The following is a 21,353-nucleotide window of genomic DNA, read 5'->3' as shown; positions in this document are numbered from 1 at the left end:
GGCAGAGTTACATCCTCCTGTGCTGTGCCAAGTTGCACTGTAAATAGATACGCTTCAAAGTAAGCGTTTATGGAGGACGGCTTATGTTGAAGCTGATGGTATGGTAAATTGCTACAAAGTTGCTGCCAGACACTGGGACTGCAAAACATTATGGTAGGTGTTTAAATGGAATCAAAGGAAGCAATGATGCTGTTTCTTTGACACCTTTTAACAGTTTGTCAAACTGAGTGCTATACAATGCGACGCAACCAGATAGGCGGAACATGGGGCTTGACCGTCGTGATATGGGAATTTTGGGAATTTTCCCACTTGATCATCAAGTGATCAATCATGATATATGGTCATATATGCATATGTATTATAAATGATCGGTTGTATTTTTTTCGACATACAGTATGTGAACTCTAGAACCCTCTTTGGTTGTCACTCCGGAGGAACCCTTAGAGGTTCCGCGTAGATCCTTAGTAGATCCTGAGTGTTTTTCCTACACACGGTCACGGGGAGCCCAGGCTTATCCCAGGGAACTCGGACACACACAGTCACACACTACGGTCAATTTGGAAAATGCCGATCAGCCTACAACGCACGTCTTTGGACTGGGAGAGGAAAGCTGATCACCCGGAGGAAACTTTCCAGAACCTTCACACTATCTGTCCCTCAATGGTGGAATGAACTTCCAACCTCAATCCGGACCGCAAACAGCTAAACTCCCACCTCTTCCGTGAACAACTAAGTAACCCCTAAACTGCTAACCCCCACATTATTAAAAAAAAACAAAAAAACAAACTTACTCTGGCTCTTACACCTCGACTCTGCGCACTTTGTCTTCTCTAGAACTCGATTATAAATCTTGTATGGTAGCACTACTTGTATTGTTCGCCGCTTGACATCCTCCTGAGACCCAGCAATTGATTTTTGTCCACTACAGTGGACATCATGTTTTTGCACATATCTCTCATACTATGTATATCACTCTATTAAGTCCTTTTGTTCCTTAAAGATGACAACTGGGTCTTTAAAATGACATCACATGTGAGGGGGTGTGGCCTTGCCAATGAACTTTTCCTGTGTTTTCAAAATGGCTGCCATCGGAACAAGCACATTTTACGTATGTATACACACATCTAGTTTCACTTTACAGACCATGACAAAACATTTACAAACCTTCAATTATTGACAATGTAAAGTTATGATAAACTAACCATAATGTAGCTAAAATGGAAATATTGGCTTGTAGGATTATTTTTCACAGGATTTCAGAAACACTAAAAGAGACACCTCTGTTTCGATGGTACTGTACCTTTGGATTGATGACAAGGTATGTGACAATGCCATGTTCTTTCAGATACGAGTCTCGGCTCTGTCCGTCTCCCGCCTCCACTTTATAGGCCCCCTTCAAATGTTCCAGCGTCACAGAGGAGATGTGAACTCGGCTGGGGAGGACCAGCAGGATGTGAAAGAGAGAGAGAGAGCACTTCAATAACAATACACGGACGAGAAACATGACATCCTCTCGTGCAGCCCACATGGACTGGACGGTAAATATATAATACGAACGAGGCAGCGAGGTAATAAAAGAGACGGGGCAGCTTTTATTGTCTTCTTGCTGAAAGAAAACTCATCATCAGCCTCTTTCACAGAGCTCTCCACGGTGTGTTCGACTGAATGTGAAGAGCTCTTGTTAGCTTTCGCACTGTTGATCACACATGCACAAAGAGAGGGATCACAAAAAAAAAAAAGCTCACCCAGGTACACCTCCAGCCTCCATGTGATTGGCCAGAGTGACATCATGTGACCAAACGTCATACTGCCATTTCTGGAGTCCAATTACGCCGCAGAGCACGTTGCCAGAATGCACTCCAACACGCATGTTAATGTCAACGCCTGTAGCATCTCGCACCTTCCTGTAATGACACGACACATTTCAGCACTGTAGCTTGGCCAACACTGTCGTACAGACGTTTTCTCGTGTGCTAATTGATACTCATTTTGCGCTCTTTCTCTCGCTTGGCTTCCCCAGTGCACTTTACTGGTTGACTAATGTATTTCATCCCACTCAGCACTAGAATCGTTTCTAATGTTTTTGGATGGTCCACTTTAGACACTCTAGAAACCATCTGTAGACTGTCATGAAGCAACCTGATTCTCAGCAACATCATAAAATGTACCGATAAAGTCCACAATAAGGCGGCAACCGGCAAGATAGAAGGCTTTTAGAAAGCTTGGTTGAGAATAGAGGTGTGTATTATGACTGGGACCACACGGGATGCCACAAAAACAACAAAAGTGACACTGTAAGGTTCTTACTTTCAGATGGGCACAAGCAAGCAGTCAGATATGAAGCTTGTGGTAGAAACAAAGACCAACATTTCATTGTTTGATTGTTTATTGTTTTTGTTTTGAACATGCAGCGTTCATTCTTTCATCTAGAGTAACTACCTGGTTCAGTATCACGGTGGTATAAATTACTGGTCAGTGTCACGGTGGTATAAATTACTGGTCAATGTCATGGTGGTATAAATTACTGGTGAGTGACACGGTGGTATAAATTACTGGTAATTGTCACGGTGGTATAAATTACTGGTCAATGTCATGGTGGTATAAATTACTGGTGAGTGTCACGGTGGTATAAATTACTGGTCAGTGTCACGGTGGTATAAATTACTGGTAATTGTCACGGTGGTATAAATTACTGGTAATTGTCACGGTGGTATAAATTACTGGTCAGTGTCACGGTGGTATAAATTACTGGTAATTGTCACGGTGGTATAAATTACTGGTCAGTGTCACGGTGGTATAAATTACTGGTAATTGTCACGGTGGTATAAATTACTGGTCAGTGTCACGGTGGTATAAATTACTGGTCAATGTCATGGTGGTATAAATTACTGGTGAGTGTCACGGTGGTATAAATTACTGGTCAGTGTCACGGTGGTATAAATTACTGGTCAATGTCATGGTGGTATAAATTACTGGTCAGTGTCACGGTGGTATAAATTACTGGTCAATGTCATGGTGGTATAAATTACTGGTGAGTGTCACGGTGGTATAAATTACTGGTCAGTGTCACGGTGGTATAAATTACTGGTCAGTGTCACGGTGGTATAAATTACTGGTCAATGTCACGGTGGTATAAATTACTGGTCAGTGTCACGGTGGTATAAATTACTGGTCAATGTCATGGTGGTATAAATTACTGGTGAGTGTCACGGTGGTATAAATTACTGGTCAGTGTCACGGTGGTATAAATTACTGGTCAATGTCATGGTGGTATAAATTACTGGTGAGTGTCACGGTGGTATAAATTACTGGTGAGTGTCACGGTGGTATAAATTACTGGTGAGTGTCACGGTGGTATAAATTACTGGTCAATGTCATGGTGGTATAAATTACTGGTGAGTGACACGGTGGTATAAATTACTGGTCAGTGACACGGTGGTATAAATTACTGGTCAATGTCATGGTGGTATAAATTACTGGTGAGTGACACGGTGGTATAAATTACTGGTCAGTGACACGGTGGTATAAATTACTGGTGAGTGTCACGGTGGTATAAATTACGGGTCAATGTCATGGTGGTATAAATTACTGGTCAGTGTCACGGTGGTATAAATTACTGGTCAATGTCATGGTGGTATAAATTACTGGTGAGTGTCACGGTGGTATAAATTACTGGTCAGTGTCACGGTGGTATAAATTACTGGTCAATGTCACGGTGGTATAAATTACTGGTGAGAGTCACGGTGGTATAAATTACTGGTGAGTGTCACGGTGGTATAAATTACTGGTGAGTGTCACGGTGGTATAAATTACTGGTGAGTGTCACGGTGGTATAAATTACTGGTGAGTGACACGGTGGTATAAATTACTGGTCAGTGACACGGTGGTATAAATTACTGGTCAATGTCATGGTGGTATAAATTACTGGTGAGTGACACGGTGGTATAAATTACTGGTCAATGTCATGGTGGTATAAATTACTGGTCAGTGTCACGGTGGTATAAATTACTGGTCAGTGACACGGTGGTATAAATTACTGGTCAATGTCACGGTGGTATAAATTACTGGTGAGTGACACGGTGGTATAAATTACTGGTCAGTGACACGGTGGTATAAATTACTGGTGAGTGTCACGGTGGTATAAATTACTGGTCAATGTCATGGTGGTATAAATTACTGGTCAGTGTCACGGTGGTATAAATTACTGGTCAATGTCATGGTGGTATAAATTACTGGTCAGTGTCACGGTGGTATAAATTACTGGTCAGTGACACGGTGGTATAAATTACTGGTCAATGTCATGGTGGTATAAATTACTGGTGAGTGTCACGGTGGTATAAATTACTGGTCAGTGACACGGTGGTATAAATTACTGGTCAATGTCATGGTGGTATAAATTACTGGTGAGTGACACGGTGGTATAAATTACTGGTGAGTGACACGGTGGTATAAATTACTGGTGAGTGACACGGTGATATAAATTACTGGTCAGTGTCACGGTGGTATAAATTACTGGTGAGTGACACGGTGGTATAAATTACTGGTCAGTGACACGGTGGTATAAATTACTGGTGAGTGACACGGTGGTATAAATTACTGGTGAGTGACACGGTGGTATAAATTACTGGTCAGTGTCACGGTGGTATAAATTACTGGTGAGTGACACGGTGGTATAAATTACTGGTCAGTGTCATGGTGGTATAAATTACTGGTCAGTGACACGGTGGTATAAATTACTGGTCAGTGTCATGGTGGTATAAATTACTGGTAATTGTCACGGTGGTATAAATTACTGGTCAGTGTCACGGTGGTATAAATTACTGGTCAGTGTCACGGTGGTATAAATTAGACTACTAGTTTGTCTATATTTTGGGAAATAGAACCAATTAAATTAGCTAGAAAATATTGTATTGAGGTGTTTGTGTGGTATTCGCAACTATAAACAGCTCCACTGTCTTCTCTAGTTGAGATGTATTATGAACTATAGTGACGTGACTGAAGTTGAGGAACTGTTAAAGCCAGAATTCACAAAACATACTGACACTGCTGGCATTTCTACCCCTGTCCCACCCCACCCCCAAGTTTTGGCCACGCCCACTTCGGGTTTAATTCCAAGATAGAGATACAGATAGTGGCACTGCGTTACGCACCTGTGACCTGAAACTGTGATAGGACTACAGGTGAGTGTAAGGATGATCTAAGAAACATCACAAGCTATAAACTGGACTTTCAAAATAAAGTGAAGTACAGTTTAAACTTCCCGCTATTTCACGTTCCATTTTGGCATCCACGCTGTCATATTATTCGCTCTCGACAGCTGGCTTCAAGTGGTTTATTTTTACGACTGTAGTGGCTCAACCTTTAAGGCTCTGGGTTACTGATCAGAAGGCCAGGGGGGGTCAAGTGCCAAGCTTCCACTGTTGGGCCCTTGAGCCAGGCCCTTAACCCTCTGTACTCCAGGGGCGCTGTATCAGGGCTGACCCTGCGCTCCGACCCCAACTTCTTAACAAGCTGGGAGTTGCGAAGAAAAGAATTTCACCGTGCTGTAATGTACATACGACAAATAAAGGCTTCTTCTTTTTCAAAAAGCTTCTCACTGACCACCGTGTCAGGTCAAATTCCTGGATTGTGTGTCCACTGGAGCGAATTGAGGAGAAACTAGAACTCTTTAGTAGTAATGTCGAGGCACTGATATGCCGTAACATATTTTAGCTCTCCCATTCAATATCACAACCAGCTGTGACCTGCTCTAGACTAGTGTGACTGTTTACAGTGGCCGATACGAATAAAGCGTTACTTTATTTTCAGTTAGGCAACGAGACAGCGACGGAACTACGAGAATCCTCTGGAAATTCTCACATATAGTGTGTGAGTTTTAGAGCGTGTGGTGTTTCAGGTAATTGGATGCACTGTACATCCCCAGTGCCGCTGTGACTCAACGGATCTGAGTACAGCTGAGTTGGGGAGTGTGTGTATTTACAGAGTTTATAGCCTTTGTTCACTGGTGTCTTATCTTGTGGCTGCATTCCAACAAAATGAGGTTTTTTACTTCACTAAAATGTAGTCTGAAATGAAGTTTTTCTGACACAAAGAGGCGATTTGAGAGCAGAGCTGAGTGGTCAATTCAAGCTCGCATTGCTTTCGTCAGTTATACTATGAAGCCTTTTTACTATGAGTTACTATGATTTGTTTTTTCATAGTTTCGTATGTTGATATTTTGGTAACACGTTACCGTAACAGTACATGAATAATCATGCACCAATACCTGCATTAATACTTACTTCGATATGTACTAATGGTGAGTTAAGGCGTGTACTGTACTAATCACGAAGAGCTCACCTTAGCTATGCCTCGAGTCTCGTGGATTCGTGCGTGAATGACGACCACCTTAAGTACATGTTAGTACATGTTTGTTAGTTAGCGTATTAACGAACACGTAGGGGTGAACTAAATCAAACCTGCTCTATGAGAACGAATATGAATTAAACGTGCATAAATAAACACTCGTGCTCTTGCTCGTGTTTCGGGACATCAAAATTTCTGTGCATGGGAAATGAAATGATCCGTGTTTATTATTAGTGCGTCTTAGGTATATTCTTTCTTATTGAGCAGGTTTTACCCCTATGTGCTAATGAATACATTAACTAACAAACATGTATGGCAGGAAATAGAACGCATACTGTATATAGGTCAAAAAGGCAAAAATATTAGAGATTCATTTGCATTTCATTCTTTTTTTTTTTTTTTGTTAAAACATAAAACCTGGAACGAGGATCATTATTTTGCACTTTAGAAATGTATTTCTCCCTGAATACATTTTTTTTTTTGTGTCACGTAAACCTCTTGAAGGATGTGTGAAGGTATTATGAAAATATTGAAGGAGTCATAGATTAAAATCGTATAGAAAATACTCCGAAATTTGCAAAATTCTGGCGTATGTGGAGAAATTCAGCTGCTTCGAGACAAATAATGGAAGGAAATGTTTTCTAAATATGCAAAAGCGGTAAACTCTAACCAGTAGAAACGAAACCGAATCAATATTTGGCCACCGCTTGCCTTTAAAACCAACATCGACTCTCTCAGGTACGCTGTGGAACGGGTTTATACGGATGGGAGGTTGGTAGGTTCTACGCATCTCGGAGAACTTGCTGGAGTTCTTTAGCAGATTTTGGCTGTCGCTTACTTCTGCCTCAAAAACCGCCATGATGTTTTTTTTTTTTTTTTATATGAAGGAGCAGTTTATAATTAACATGCTACTTTCTTTAATTACATATACACATGTTAAGGAAAATAAATGTTTGGAAATCTAAAAAAAAAAAAAAAAAAAAAAAAAAAAAAAAAAAAAAAAGGGTAATCTTTTATACTTATACGTTAACGCAGATCTAAATAAAATGTATAATCTTTTATACTCATACGTTAATGCAGATCTAAAAAAAAAAAAAAAAAAAAAGATCTAAGACAAAAAGTCAATAGATCAAATTTTTGCGCCTAAGACTTATTTCAAAGTACTGTAGATGTTTAAGCATCCTACACAAAGAAAAAGAGAAAGAGTGGAAAAAAAAGAGACCGAGAGGTGGTGATTTACTTGATGGCCTCACACATGTCCAGTCCCATCTTTACACAGTTCTTGGCGTGGTCCGGTAAAGACTCGGGCAGTCCAGACACACAGTAATAACAGTCTCCGAGTATCTTAATCCTCATGCAGTCATTGTCCTAAAAGAAAAAAGAAAAAAAAGATTAGATTAGACGCAGCCACGAGACACAGATGCAGTGAGAAGATGAGATTTGTGCGTTACCTTGGCTATCTGGTCGAATTTGCCGAAAAGCTCGTTGAGCATGTGCACCAGTTCTCCCGGAGAGCAGTCGCTGGCCAAGCGCGTGAACCCCACGATGTCTGCGTATAGAATGCTGCCGAAAACGTTAAGAGGCCTTTAAGACTGTGCAGGAGAGAGTGAGGCAATCTATGATTGGATTAAAGTATCGCTGCCTCTACACTATATCTACTGAAGCACAACACCGAAAGCTAGGTTTTAATGAGCAGCGAGTATAAACTTATGAAAGAAATTTTTAGTAGGAAAAAGTGCAAAACTCTCTTCTCGCACAGGATATACTGGAATCTTTTCCACCGTGTCAATCCGAACAGGATATAGCTGGAGTTATTTTTCGACCGGCCGTTTGATAGACGATTTATAGAAGAAGTAATTACGGACATGATGGATTTAGACGGAAATCGCAGAGATACTCCGTATTTACATCAATTACCATCACGCCATGCAAAACTAATCCCGAAGTGGTTTGGGGTGTGGCGTAATAATCGCGTGAAATGTGGAGCGAAGCAGTGACTCTGCACTCGGACGCAGGGAAAAAGCTCCCGATAATGCCGGTGTGTGGTGTCTGAGGTCAGACCGAGCATCTGGGTCGTCTCGCTGTTCCTGAAAAACAAGCACGAGTGCTGCTCATAATGACGAGCGCCGTGTCACCATGATGAAAAACACCAGGATGAATCTTTGAAGGGCAGAAAAATATTACTTCAAAAACAAAAAAAGGGGGGGGGGGGGTATAAAAAAAAAAAAAAAGGAAAGCAAGCCTTGTCCTTCCACACAGTGATGAAAGTGTTTTTTATCAGGAGCTTTTTCTTTTAGGGCTGTAAATTCAAAGAGTATAGAAAACTTTCTGCAGAATCTAGCCTACTTGTATTTGGGTTATTTAATTATTTATTTTTTTTGTCCTATTTTTTTTTTTTTTTTTTGGTCCGGATTTATTCAGCTGTGAGAAACACCTGTGTCTGTTGTGTAAGGTCTACAGGAATAGTAGACAATCTGTTAACATGCAGAAATGCAGCTCAGTTAATCTAGGTGTGTGTGTGTGTGTGTGTGTGTGTGTGTGTGTGTGTGTGTGTGTTGAGTAGTGTGAGTCCTACCTGACATTGGTGTGTCTCTGTACATAGAGGTTGTGGAAGTTGTTGGTGTTTTCGGCCTGGCCGCAGTTTGGACCCTTGAGCCTCTGGATGATCTCAGCCTTCATCACACGAGCGATGTGGGCAGGCAGGAGGGACAGCAAGAGACGCTCCTATTGGTCAGAGTGAAGAGGGTAAGGATGAGCATGGGGAAAAGCTTTATAGGTTATTTCAATGTTATTTAAATGTTTTCTTTCACTCTTTATTTATGCGGTGGCCTTGGAAAACCCTTCGCATGGGGAAATGTTCACATCTTGTGCTGTACGGCGGGGGAAATAAGTCAACATTTCGTTCAGTAAATATATTTCCAATGAGGTTATTCACATGAAATTTTCACCAGACATCAGGATTAACTCAAGAAATCTGGAAATATAAAGAATTCACACCATTCAAGTCCATGAATGAAGTTATGTGTAATAAAGAGTAATAAGGAGAGGTTTTAGACATCTTTATGCAGACTGATATACTTACAGTACATTTGTTAAACTGTCTCTTTTCCCAAAGTGATCTTTGCAGGAAGACAGCCAAGACAAGGTCAATACATTTTCCAGTTGTTTTGGTGAAACATATTTCTTAAAGTAGAAGCGTGAAAGTATATTATTGGCAGGAAAAACAAACAAAAACAAAAGCAAAAAAACTATTTCTCTGTCATTTTTGAATGCACTGAAACATCCTTGCGTTGAGGTTTTATTCAAGACGAAACAAATGTACTGAATACTGCTGGAACAAAAATAAACCCCCCAAATCAATCATCTAGTGAAATCACAGCTTCAACACCGGCTTCCGATTGCTCTTCAAATTAGAAACGTTAATAGGCAGCTGTGCTTTCTGTTTGCTGTTGTGGATGTAGTCTTTGTTCTGTGCAGGTCAAACCATGAATGAGAACGTGCAAACACACTGACCCTCGTGCATTTTTTCATGACATTTAAAACAAAGCACACGGACACGCTCCATTAAAACGCTGGTCTAAAAAAAAAAAAAAAACCCAAAAAACAATCCACTCGCAAACTCTTTCAGGTGAGGTGTGTGTGCTTTTATGACACAGGGACAGAGTGAACAAAAAGAGAGAGAAGTGTCTTAACAACAGCTAATCACCTTGTTTATCATGGTCTCTTTAGTGAAAGTAAAGGGCTTTCACTGTACCAGAGAAATTGAATCGAAAATTAAGTCGAGAGCGAGAGAGCAAGAGAGAGGGAGAGAGAGAGAGAGCGAGAGAGAGAGAGCGAGAGAGAGAGAGCGAGAGAGAGAGAGAGAGAGAGAAAGAGAGAGCGCGGGGGAGAGGGAGAGAGAGAGAGAGAAAGAGAGAAAGAGAGTGAGAGCGGGAGAGAGAGCGAGAAAGAGAGAGAGAGAGAGCGTGAGAAAGAGAGAGAGAGCGGGAGAGAGAGCGAGAAAGAGAGAGAGAGAGCAAGAAAGAGAGAGAGAGCGCGAGAAAGAGAGAGAGCGGGAAAGAGAGCGAGAAAGAGAGAGAGAGAGCGAGAAAGAGAGAGAGAGCGGGAGAGAGAGCGAGAAAGATAGAGAGAGAGCGCGAGAAAGAGAGAGAGCGAGCGGGAGAGAGAGCGAGAAAGAGAGCGAGAAAGAGAGAGAGAGAGCGGGAGAGAGCGAGAAAGAGAGAGAGAGAGCGGGAGAGAGAGCGAGAAAGAGAGAGAGAGAGAGCGCGAGAAAGAGAGAGAGAGCGGGAGAGAGAGAGAGAGAGCAAGAGAGAATGAGAGAGAGAGAGAGAACGGGAGAGAGAGAAAGAGAGAGCGAGAAAGAGAGCAAGCAAGAGAGAGAGAGAGCAAGAGAGTGCAAGAGACAGAGAGCACGAGAGAGAGATAGAGAGAGAGAGGTAATATATTCCAGGCTGTTTTGGACCACCTTCCCAAGCTGTGTCTCAGGAGGAAATGAAGTAATTAAGCATCCTGAGCTAAATTGGAGCGAGAAACAGAAACAGTGAAACAGAGAAGTCTGGCTTTGCTGTCGCTGTTTAGTAAAAATACCGTCACACACCGGCCAGGCTGCAGCCCAGAGTGATGAGCGACGTACTGAGCAGAGAGCTGCCATCCATCTCCGTGGTAATTACAGTCTAACATAAAAGCATAGAGGGAAAAAAGCAAAATGCTACGTGTGTGTGTGTGTGTGTGTGTGTGTGTGTGTGTGAAAGCGCTGGAAACCTGTAGATCATAATTGCACTGTGGAGAAGCCACAGGGAGGAATAATAAAAAGACAAGTCTGTATGCGCAGGTGTGGTTTGTGAAGCTTTCGGAATGATCTGGATTTCAGAAATGCCAAAGATCCAAAGTGCCGATGATCGTCTAGACGATATATATTGCGATCTTATCTTTAACACGCGCTGTCATGATGCACACTTCAAACGATCTATTCATCTAAGCTCAGAAGCTTGGGAGCGATTGTATGTGAATTGTGAATCCAGACTAGAATGGAATCATCTTCGTTTTTTTACATTCGTTTTTACTCCATCATTTCGATCAAGAATTTTTTGTGTCATTGCCTCTTTTCACCTTTTACAACAGCTAATGAGGCATTGGGGCAGTGGTGGCTTGACGGTTAAGGCTCTGGGTTACTGATCAGAAGGTTGGGGGTTCAAGCCCCAGCACTGCCAAGCTGCCACTGTTGGGCCCTTGCTCCAGGGGTGCTGTATCATGGCTGACCCTGTGCTCTGACCCCAACTTCCTGACATGCTGGGATATGTGAAGAAAAGACTTTCACTGTACTGTCACCAGAAAGACTCAGTAATGAGCAGGGAGGGTGAAGGCTAACATGTGCTTCCTCTGAGACACATGAAGCCGGTCACTGCATCTTTTTGAACTGCATTATCGACGTGCATTACAGACATTACAGAGTTTTCACCGCATTCTGCGACAGGACACGATCACACACGGCAGCGCTCAACCGTTTTACGGCAAACAAGAGAGCACGGCTGCGTCCCAAACCGCGTACTTGCCTACTATAGGCCTGTAGTAGGAGAAATGCATGTATCTCGGCTACTACATAGACAGTAAGTATGCGGTTTGGGACGCAGCCCACAGCTTCAAGCAGTCGTCTATTCGAACGTACAGCATGACAAATAATTAACCGCACTTGAAGTGTTTGTAAAAAATTTAAATAAAAACACCCAAAACTGTATACGGTACCATAACGAAGACCAACTGTAAGTCGATGCGTGAAATTCTGGAGGGAACGTCGGACGGTGCGGCGCGGCGACGTAATGACGTGTGCTGTTAATCGATCTATGTTCTATAACATGTAAAGCCTGAACATGAAAGGAATATTCTAAAAGCGACTCATGTAAACACCTTAATCACAATATTGTCTTATTCAGAATAAGCTCAATAATTAGATTACTGCTGCCCGTGTAAACGCAGTCAGTGTAAACAGGGCCTCAATTTGAATTTCCCCTACAGGGGATCAGTGAAGGTACGTCTTGTCTATATCATTAATATCATTAAGATTTAATCTAGCGATCTCCCAATAGGGTGAAGGCTTTTCTGTTGCGTCTTGATACGTAGGATTTCGTGCTTTCCTGAACGCAAACAATGAAGATCAGTCATTTATGACGTTGTGCCGAGACAACAGGAATAGGAGCACAATTAAAGCCTTACAGTCATTTTATTAATCATTAATTAACCTGCACAGTTCCAGAAATACTTATTAAGTAGTTACTAAGGAGAAGCACCTACCATATAAGGCAAGAATATGAGAAAACAAATAAATAAAACACTAATATTTTGATATCGTCATCCACTTGCTCTATTCACTACTTATTCATGTTTAATACTGTACTTCACTGCCCCCCTGCCCCTCCCCCGTTACAGTTTCCAAAAATGATCCTGATATGAAAATATAATGTTGTTCGTGATCGAGGGGGAAAATATCACCAAACCATATCAGCATTACCAGTCAACAAACAAATCCAACCTAACCAAGAGGAAGCTTAAACCTCACAGCTCGGAACGGAAGGATAGGGTGGGAGGAGGGGGACGGAGCTATTTTTGGCCAAAACAACTCTCAGTCCCACCCATTCAATGGATATTAGTAATTCTTTTTGTGTAACTGCATAAATGACTCATACTCAACCTCCAAACCTCCACTGCACCCTCTGAAAGGATAAAAGCCCACTACAGAACTGTTTTTACTCCATCACAATAGTGCACTTTTGCCAGGTCAGATTTCTGAACAGAAGTAAGGAATAAAACAGTTGGGGGGGGTGTACCGTTAAAGGAAAATAATCAACTGTGGGGTGGTGTGATGTGAAGTGGACTTACTGTTACCACCATGAAGTGGATTAGGGTCCAATAACAATACATCCTGAAGTGTGTTATTCCTCTTACACCGTAGCAATTTGTCATTTATTAAAGAGCGACACATTGTCATTTTTATCCATTTACAGTTACATTTATGTTATAGCAGCCATGAATAGTTCTTCTATCCATAAATAGTTCTTCTATCACTAGCCTTAGTTTAAGTTTAAGTAAATAACACCGGAAAAATACAAACTCTGTCCTATAGAACTTCCCATGGTGGAAAATCTACTGTTATAAAGCACTGACACTGGAGACTCCTTCCATAAATGTTAAATAAACGTCTCCTCACAGAAACCTTCATGTATCGGCAATTGTCCTCAGGCCTAGGTTAAGTGGCGTGTCTGCCGTACATGTCCCTGTACAAGTCAGAGCTGGTGTTATAGAAAATGAACGAACACCTTCTGACCAATCAGAAGCGAGACTTTAACAGGTTTCTCTTACTTTGAATGTTTAAAAGGTAAAAATAATATTACTATAAATTAAATATACTATTAGAGAAGCCTAGCGTCGTCACATAATGGAGGCTTAGGACGGATGCAAATGCAGTTAAGAGCTTTAATGAAGAGTATAATATCCAGAAGGCAAGACAAAACACATAAACAAAGACAGGCAGTGGTCACATGATCAGGCAAACAGTACAAAACAGACAAGGCCAAGAAGAGATTCAAGGTCAAAGGAGAAAACAAAGTCAAAAACCAGGCTAATAAACACTAGCTCAAGGTTTGGTACACGACAGAGCGTAATACTTCGCAAAAGCCTAGTGCCTGAACAGTCTCTGTTATAGTGTGGTGTGATGTTGATTGTGATCAGGAACAGGTGTGTGTGATTAGTCCTTATGAGAAGGTAACGTGTCTGTGTGTTACACCGGGAGTCGTCGTCGTCGGCCATGTTTGTAGTTCACGGTGCATTCTGGGAAACGGCGTCGCTAGTTTGCCTCGACATGACACGTGTCATTTTTTTGCTATGTCGGCCTGTTTCAGTTCATGAACGCACCTACTACAGTTCTATTATCGCATGTTGTTGCCATATGGCAGCAATTACATTTGAACATTTAACAAAACACTCAAAACATATAAACGTGTTTAAATAACAAAAAATAAATGTTAACTGATCTCAGATAGTGTTTAATTTTTTTTCCTTTAAGTAGCCCCCTTTTCCCAGTTACATAGGAAAATAGTAGTTTCGTATTATTGTCTATCAAAAAATTGGAGATAAATTAATTGTTGCCACATAGTAACACCATGTAGTAAAGGGGTAATAAGCTTTTGTTTTTTTTTTGTTTTTTTTTTTTTAACCATAAAATCAAAATGAAACTCATCCTGTTTAAGATATGCAATATTTTGCATTACAGTTTTGTTTTTTAACTTTTTTGTTTTTACTGCATTATGCAAATGCATGCTAATTTGCATATTATCTATATACATATTTGCATATCACACACACACACACGCATACAAATATATATATATTGTCCAGTCTGCTGGATGAAATGTCACTCAAAACATCAGAACTACTTCAAAAATGTTTATAAACCCCAAGACCACTGTGTAGCTTCAACATGTATGAATCAGTGTGTGAAATGATGTGGATGTTCGCCAGTGACTTGGCAGATGGAAAACAAGTCACTGCGAGAAAACGGCCGATAAACAGGACATTAGAACGCGACAAGAAAGCGACATAATCACAGAAAACTGTTTCAATTACAATGGAAATTTCAGGCTGTGATGTTATACGGAGCGAATAAACTTTGTGGAGGTGTGACGTGGCCCAGCGTGAAGTGGAGTTCATGTTACCACCCCAAACATTAAAAAAAATATATATACGTTTTTCGCAGTGGATGTTTCAAGGTCTACAAATGTAAGAAAATCTGTGTTGCATCCCGTTTATTTCTTACCTGCTGATGTTTCTCAAATTCCAGTTTGATGGGCGACTTGATGCAGTTACACGTGTCCTGGTAGGTCTGTTTCAGAGCGAGATCCATCAGGTGCTTGTGATAAGCGCCTGCCATGTTCCCACAGATAAATATGATGATGTTGGCCAGTATCTGTAAACAGAAAGGCGAAACAAAAACAAGGTTTGGCTTTGTATTATTCGGATATATATATATATATATATATATATATATATATATATATATATATATATATATATATATATATATATATATATATATATATGTATGTTTTCCGAGCTGGAAAGCTGCTTTTAGTATTGACATTATCATCACATGTTGGGATCTGTTGTGTTGTGTTATGGGGATGAGTTGAATTCATAAGATCAAGAAGAGAAACAAAAAAACCCCCCAACATTTACAAAAACATTAGCCATATATCGCTGTAGAAAGTGTAGAGGAGAAAAAAATCTCTAAATTCTTCAGCACTTGGGCGTAAGACGTCTAAAGCGCATGAAATAAGGAGTCGTTTTATGAAGACATGCTCAGAGGAGATCACCAACGACCCAGTTCTGTATACGTTCCCCTTCCAGACACTCATGATTACATGGCATCGCTTTGTATCAACAGGAAGAGGGGAATGAACCTTCCCAACTATGGCATCTCTGGGAAATGAACGTGGGTGCCAGAGACAGGATGTAGCCAAGAACACCACTCAAGAGCGTCAATCATTTTAATTAGCCTCCAGGACCTCCGGCCATTATTACTCAGACGCACACTATTAGCAGGTTAAACTGGTCCAGCAGCGGCAATTACACTGTTCTCTTCGACAATTAAAGAACGCACAGAAGCAGGACCTCCACTTTTCCTGAGAAAGCATTGCTCGTCCTTTAATGATCACATGTAGAAGATTAGATGGAGGACGTGTGCTTGTAATTTAGTATTTCTTCCTCCTCGATATTCTTTTAGCAGATTGACTGGTGAACTAGCAGGACGTATACATCCTCATCCCCAAGAATTTTAAATGTAAGGCAGACAACAGTCTCTAGAGCAGAAGTGTCCGATCTTATCCGCAAAAGGGCCGGAGCGGGGGCAGGTTTTCGTTCCAATCGAGCAGGAGCCCCAGAATCAATGCACAGATGGCAGAAATGAATGAAAATCAAGGAAACGCCACAATATTCAGACGAGCTTGCAGTTTTTGGGCCAAGACGCGTCATGTCAACGCGCATTCAATCAAAGCCCTCACGAACATGAGTACAGCTAAGCGGTCTCCTTTACCAGCAAACATCACTGCGAAAGACCGTGCGATTGCAATTAAAAGTAGTTTTCCAAACAAATTTTCGAGAAAAAAAAAAAAAAAAAAGCAGCAAAACACCACATCAGGTTCCACTCCTGTCAGCCAAGAACAAGAATCTGAGGCTACAGTGGACACAGACTCTTAAAGTGGACAGTTAAAGACTGGGGGGAAAAAAGACCGTTTAGTATGGAATCAGGTCTTTCCTGGCAATGAGGACTTTGCCTTTTAGGAACAGCTTTAATAAGAAAAAAAGTGTGTTTATCGGTCATGGGAGAACTCCCAAGTCATTCTGCTAGCTGTAATTACTGAGGGTTGGCTGTAAAAGACAGAAGATAGATCCAGGCCAATGAGGAGCGCTGGCTTAATTAGAAATCACACACTCCCGGAATCACACTGCTGACTCATCACTAGTGCTCATTAGGCTCAGGACTGCACCATACAGTATATAAGGCGGTGTCTTCAATCATTAGGGGTTCAAAACAGAAACTCAGAAACTGTTTTTTTTTTTTTTGTTGGGGGGGGGGAGTCTATTAGGACACAGGAAGTGACCGCTCAAAGTGTCTTTGGAACCACTGTAGGAGTTCATTAGAAGAAAGAGATCACCCTAATTAGTTATTCTAACAATAACAATAACTCTAATTAGTTATTTTAACAGTAACAATAACTCTGATTAGTTATTTTAACAATAACGACGCTTACCACAGAGAGAGAGAGAGAGAGAGAGAGAGAGAGATGTTGTAAATATTGTAGCCCACAAGGCAAAAAAAACAGCAAAACCCAAGTGTGAAATCATCGCTAGCTATTATTCACGAGTCCAATTAATCTAAAAAAAAAAAACAAAAAAAAAACAAAAAAAGGTTTCTTTCAGTAAAAGAGCAGAGTAAATGACAAAGCGCCTCACAAATAAAATAAAAGCGGCAGTAAATGGACCAAACATACCACGAGGATTCTGTTCACTTTCAAGGCAGGGTTGAGGCAACATAAAGGGCCCTTAATAAAGAAATAAAGTGCAGCTTGCCGTTTTTGAGCTTAATGGAGAACCCGATGGTTCGTTCTTGTTGAATCGCGCGGGCCGAGTTGCTATGGTAACTGGGCCGGTGATTAACCTCTGGTTAAAACAATCATTTTCCCAAAAAGCTCCCATTTGCTCACTGCATGCTGCAATTCGCCGCAAACGTGAAGGGACATTTTTATGTGTATCGTACATACAAGTGCTGATCTGATCTGATCTGTTCTTGCCTTTCAGAGGCATGCTTCAGGAGAATGTGCAAAGCTGCATATAGCACAGAATGCCACTTTTGCACTGCAAGTCATACATTTTTTAAAATGTTGTTTTTTTTTTTCCCCAGATACATAATTTTGATGTAACTGGAACGCTGTGTTAGAGTACGTGGGCCACCATTTGATGATCCCAGCGCCAGTAATTCTGGCGTTGGCTCCATACGGATAGCGTGACGATCAAGTCGGCTAGAACGTCAGGACGTGTACGTGGAGCTCAGGTGGGAACGGGCTGGAGTATGTCATGCCTCAGGGATTCTCCATGCCTGTGGAGTCGCTGAGAAACAGACGCAGCGTGTTATAAAGCAGAAGAAGCTGTCTGGCCCGCTCTCGGTTCTGGCAGACAGGGAAACATGCCCGATGCGTGTCGCTACATCACAATGCCAGCTGTACAACAAAGACAAGGATATTTTATTGCATCTCATCCGTATTCATTACATTCATTCGTACGCTTAAATCGATAAATCGATGACGGTATGTAATTATGTTTATTATTAGCACTATTAGCGAGTTTCTTCGGCTTGTAAGGTTGCATCGCTCGAACAACAATACCGTCACTAGGAAGCAAATCGAGCAAGCAAGCAAGTGCATCGCTAACAGTGTGACGCTCGAACCTGATTCTAGCGCAGTTTTGGATAAAACGTCTGATACCGTACAGCCAAGTGCTTATTTCCATTTCGCGACCCTTCGAAGGTTATTCCAGGAATACCCGCGGGCCATCTTTTCAAATTCAGAGTAAATCAACGATTACATTTACATTAATACTAGGCTTTATAGTGTTACACATGAGTGGGAAATGAAGGCCGTGTATGTAGATGAGCTTTAATCTCATCTTCTTAACTGTGAATTGCCAGTTTCCTTGTTCTATATAAAACACAATAACGACTAGAATGATAAACTGCATCAAGAGTGATGCAGCATGCCTGCAAATTACAGTCAAGAACACGACGAACCATGGCAGCTTTTTTTTTTTTTTTTACTTTTTATTGTTGTCGTCCCATTTATACACACACTGTAAGATAAAGAAATGAGTTTCCAGGATCATAGTGTAATATATAAAACCGCACATGGCACTTTACTCAGGCAGAAACTGCTCTCGCTGCCTTTTTTTTTTTTTTTTTTTAACATTTGTTTATTTATTTATTTATTTCGAGTTTTATAGGCCAAACTGTGTCCTATTTCTAACTTTCAGCTGCTTGCATCTGTGTAGCTGTCCCAGTGCACAAAAATAGCCAAGAAAGGACACTCGCAACACAGAGACACAAAAAAACACACAAACAAAAAGACTCACCTGCCAGACGAGTGGCTCGGCATGCCGCGTTGTGTTCGAGAGGCAGACGCTGAGGACCAGAGTGTGGGAGGAGGACGTGAGGATGCTGGCTATGATGGCGTCCCTCATGGAGAACGGTAGCATGGTGTACACCACAAACACTATGAACAGAAAGAAAGAGACCTGAGAGAGAGAGAGAGAGAGAGAGAGACAAAGACAAAGAGAGATTAAGGTTATGATATAGATAAACCTTCCCATTTCCCCTGGAGGTTTATTAGGTGTGTAGACAAAATATTAATTGCAGATAACAGAAGACGATGTGATCGTTGGCGCAAACAGTCACAGTAATTCAACTCAGTTTTGTGTGTATTATACACTCCCTCCAGGATTCTGTGATCGCAGAAATGAATGCAAAATCAAGTAAACTCTGCAAATTCAGAGGAGCTTATTACCGCAATTTTGGCCAAGACGTGTCATGTGACGTCATCACGACACACATTCAGCCGAATCACTCTTCGATTCATGTACGTCGAACATGAGTACAGCTAAAAGGTCTTGTTTACCAACAAACATCACTGTGAAAGAATGTGCAAAACATCCATCCATCCATCCATCCATTTTCTATAGCGCTTATCCTACTGGGTCGTGGGGAACCTGGAGCGTATCCCAGGGAGCATGGGGCACAAAGCGGGGTACACCCTGGAGTGCCAATCCATCACAGGGAACACTCACATACACATTCACATACACATTCATACACTACGGACACTTTGGACATGCCAATCAGCCTACCATGCGTGTCTTTGGATTGGGGGAGGAAACCGGAGTACCCGGAGGAAACCCCCGCAGCACGGGGAGAACATGCAAACTCCGCACACACATGGCCACGGTGGGAATCGAACCCCCGACCCTGGAGGTGTGAGGTGAACGTGCTAACCACTAAACCACCGCGCAAAACAATTTCACGCAATTGCAATTTCGTCTATTCGAGTAGTTTTCCGCAAAATAAAGCACAAAAACTCCACAAATTGCATCGCAAATTTTCTAAAAATCGATCAAGGCCGCAACAGTCACAAAAAAACAGCCTCTGTAAAATCCTGTACGGACTGATAAGACGTACACTATGCGTACAGACATTGCCACAGAGCAGCTTTACAGAAATCCCAATGTAGATTTTGATCCCTAATGACAGTCAAATGCCGCGTCTCAATTCGCCTACAATCCGTCCTAAATAGTATCCGAGATTAAAATGAGCGCGTCCCAAATCGTAGCATGCTATCGTAACGAGTATCCCAAAGGGACCCGGATGGTCCACTATTCCCGGCAGATTTTCGAAGTGTGGAAGTGCGTACACTTTTTCAGCTAACATCGCCCACAGCTCCTTGCGTGTGGGAGGAGGAGCTTTGTGACGGCTTTGCGTCGCCGAATTCGATGACACGCCTTCTAGAGCGGTGTAAATGGAACGTGGGAAAATAAACCAAAGGAATGATGAATGAAATGATCCAGGATAAATTCTATAAGGAATAATGAATGAAGAAAGGCGACGAGGATGGCGTGCGTAACTAGGCAACAACGTCTTCTTCCGTTACATGACATGTTAGCATGTTCCGGTACTTGCGTACGCTTTTGGTGCACACTCATAGGTATGTTTTCTTCACAAAAAGAGTACATACTTTTAGTGTATAGCATAAGCGGGCGAATTGAGACGCGGCAAAAGGCTCTTCAAGGTTCCAAATGCTGTGACTTTAAACGTTAAAGCCTCTACACACAAAAATCTTTTAAATGAAGCCTATTTGCTGTCTTATTACGCTGCTGGTTTTGCAGTAGTGTCACACAGGGTGGTCGATGGTGACGGCTCACGCCCGCTTCACGCTGGAAAGATGCTCCTGTCGCCTTATTGACTCCTCCAGATTATAAAACAGTGTTGGAGCAGAACTTATAACTACTGATACATAAACCTTGGGCACATTGTCACGCTGACGTCTCATAACCCCAGTCATCGACCAAGCAGGACTTGGTCTTAAGGTTAGCTGGGTGAAATGCAGAATCTCTTGCTTTGAATTGAATCGAATTGAAACGCACAGCCAATTTCAGCTTTTCTTTTTTGGGCGAGTGAGATTTAGAGTGACGACCCAATTCAGCTGCTTCTGCTATAATCACGTCTTTTGACGCGGCCCGTCCTTCTCCGATTCACTGGGGATCGCTAGCACAGGCAGGGCTCCTGTTATTTACTCTCCTGAGTTTCTTACTGAATAGGGAAATGATGAACCATCACATGGAGCACACATAAAGCAGGTTTGATCATCTGCGAAACGCACAGCGCAGTAAATCAATCAAGAGAGACGCAGAGACGGTGTCGT

At 41.7% G+C, this 21,353-nt stretch overlaps 1 protein-coding gene across 1 annotated transcript in view; it reads right to left on the bottom strand.

The window, feature by feature from the left end:
- adcy2b (adenylate cyclase 2b (brain)) overlaps positions 1–21,353 on the bottom strand; it is a 69,886-nt gene that overhangs the window by 26,953 nt on the left and 21,580 nt on the right. Inside the window, exons 3-9 of the mRNA XM_053637194.1 lie at positions 19,015–19,176; positions 15,152–15,301; positions 8,921–9,069; positions 7,797–7,908; positions 7,586–7,713; positions 1,746–1,904; positions 1,301–1,433 (exon numbers count right to left, since the gene is read on the bottom strand). Of these exons, the coding sequence (XP_053493169.1) occupies positions 1,301–1,433; positions 1,746–1,904; positions 7,586–7,713; positions 7,797–7,908; positions 8,921–9,069; positions 15,152–15,301; positions 19,015–19,176 (993 nt within the window). The remainder of the gene's footprint in view (positions 1–1,300; positions 1,434–1,745; positions 1,905–7,585; positions 7,714–7,796; positions 7,909–8,920; positions 9,070–15,151; positions 15,302–19,014; positions 19,177–21,353) is intronic.

Source organism: Ictalurus furcatus, chromosome 12 (genome assembly GCF_023375685.1).
Source record: "Ictalurus furcatus strain D&B chromosome 12, Billie_1.0, whole genome shotgun sequence".
Taxonomy (NCBI): Eukaryota; Metazoa; Chordata; class Actinopteri; order Siluriformes; family Ictaluridae; genus Ictalurus; species Ictalurus furcatus.
Note: the sequence above shows the minus strand (reverse complement) of the source record. Positions and strands in the feature narration are given on the sequence as shown.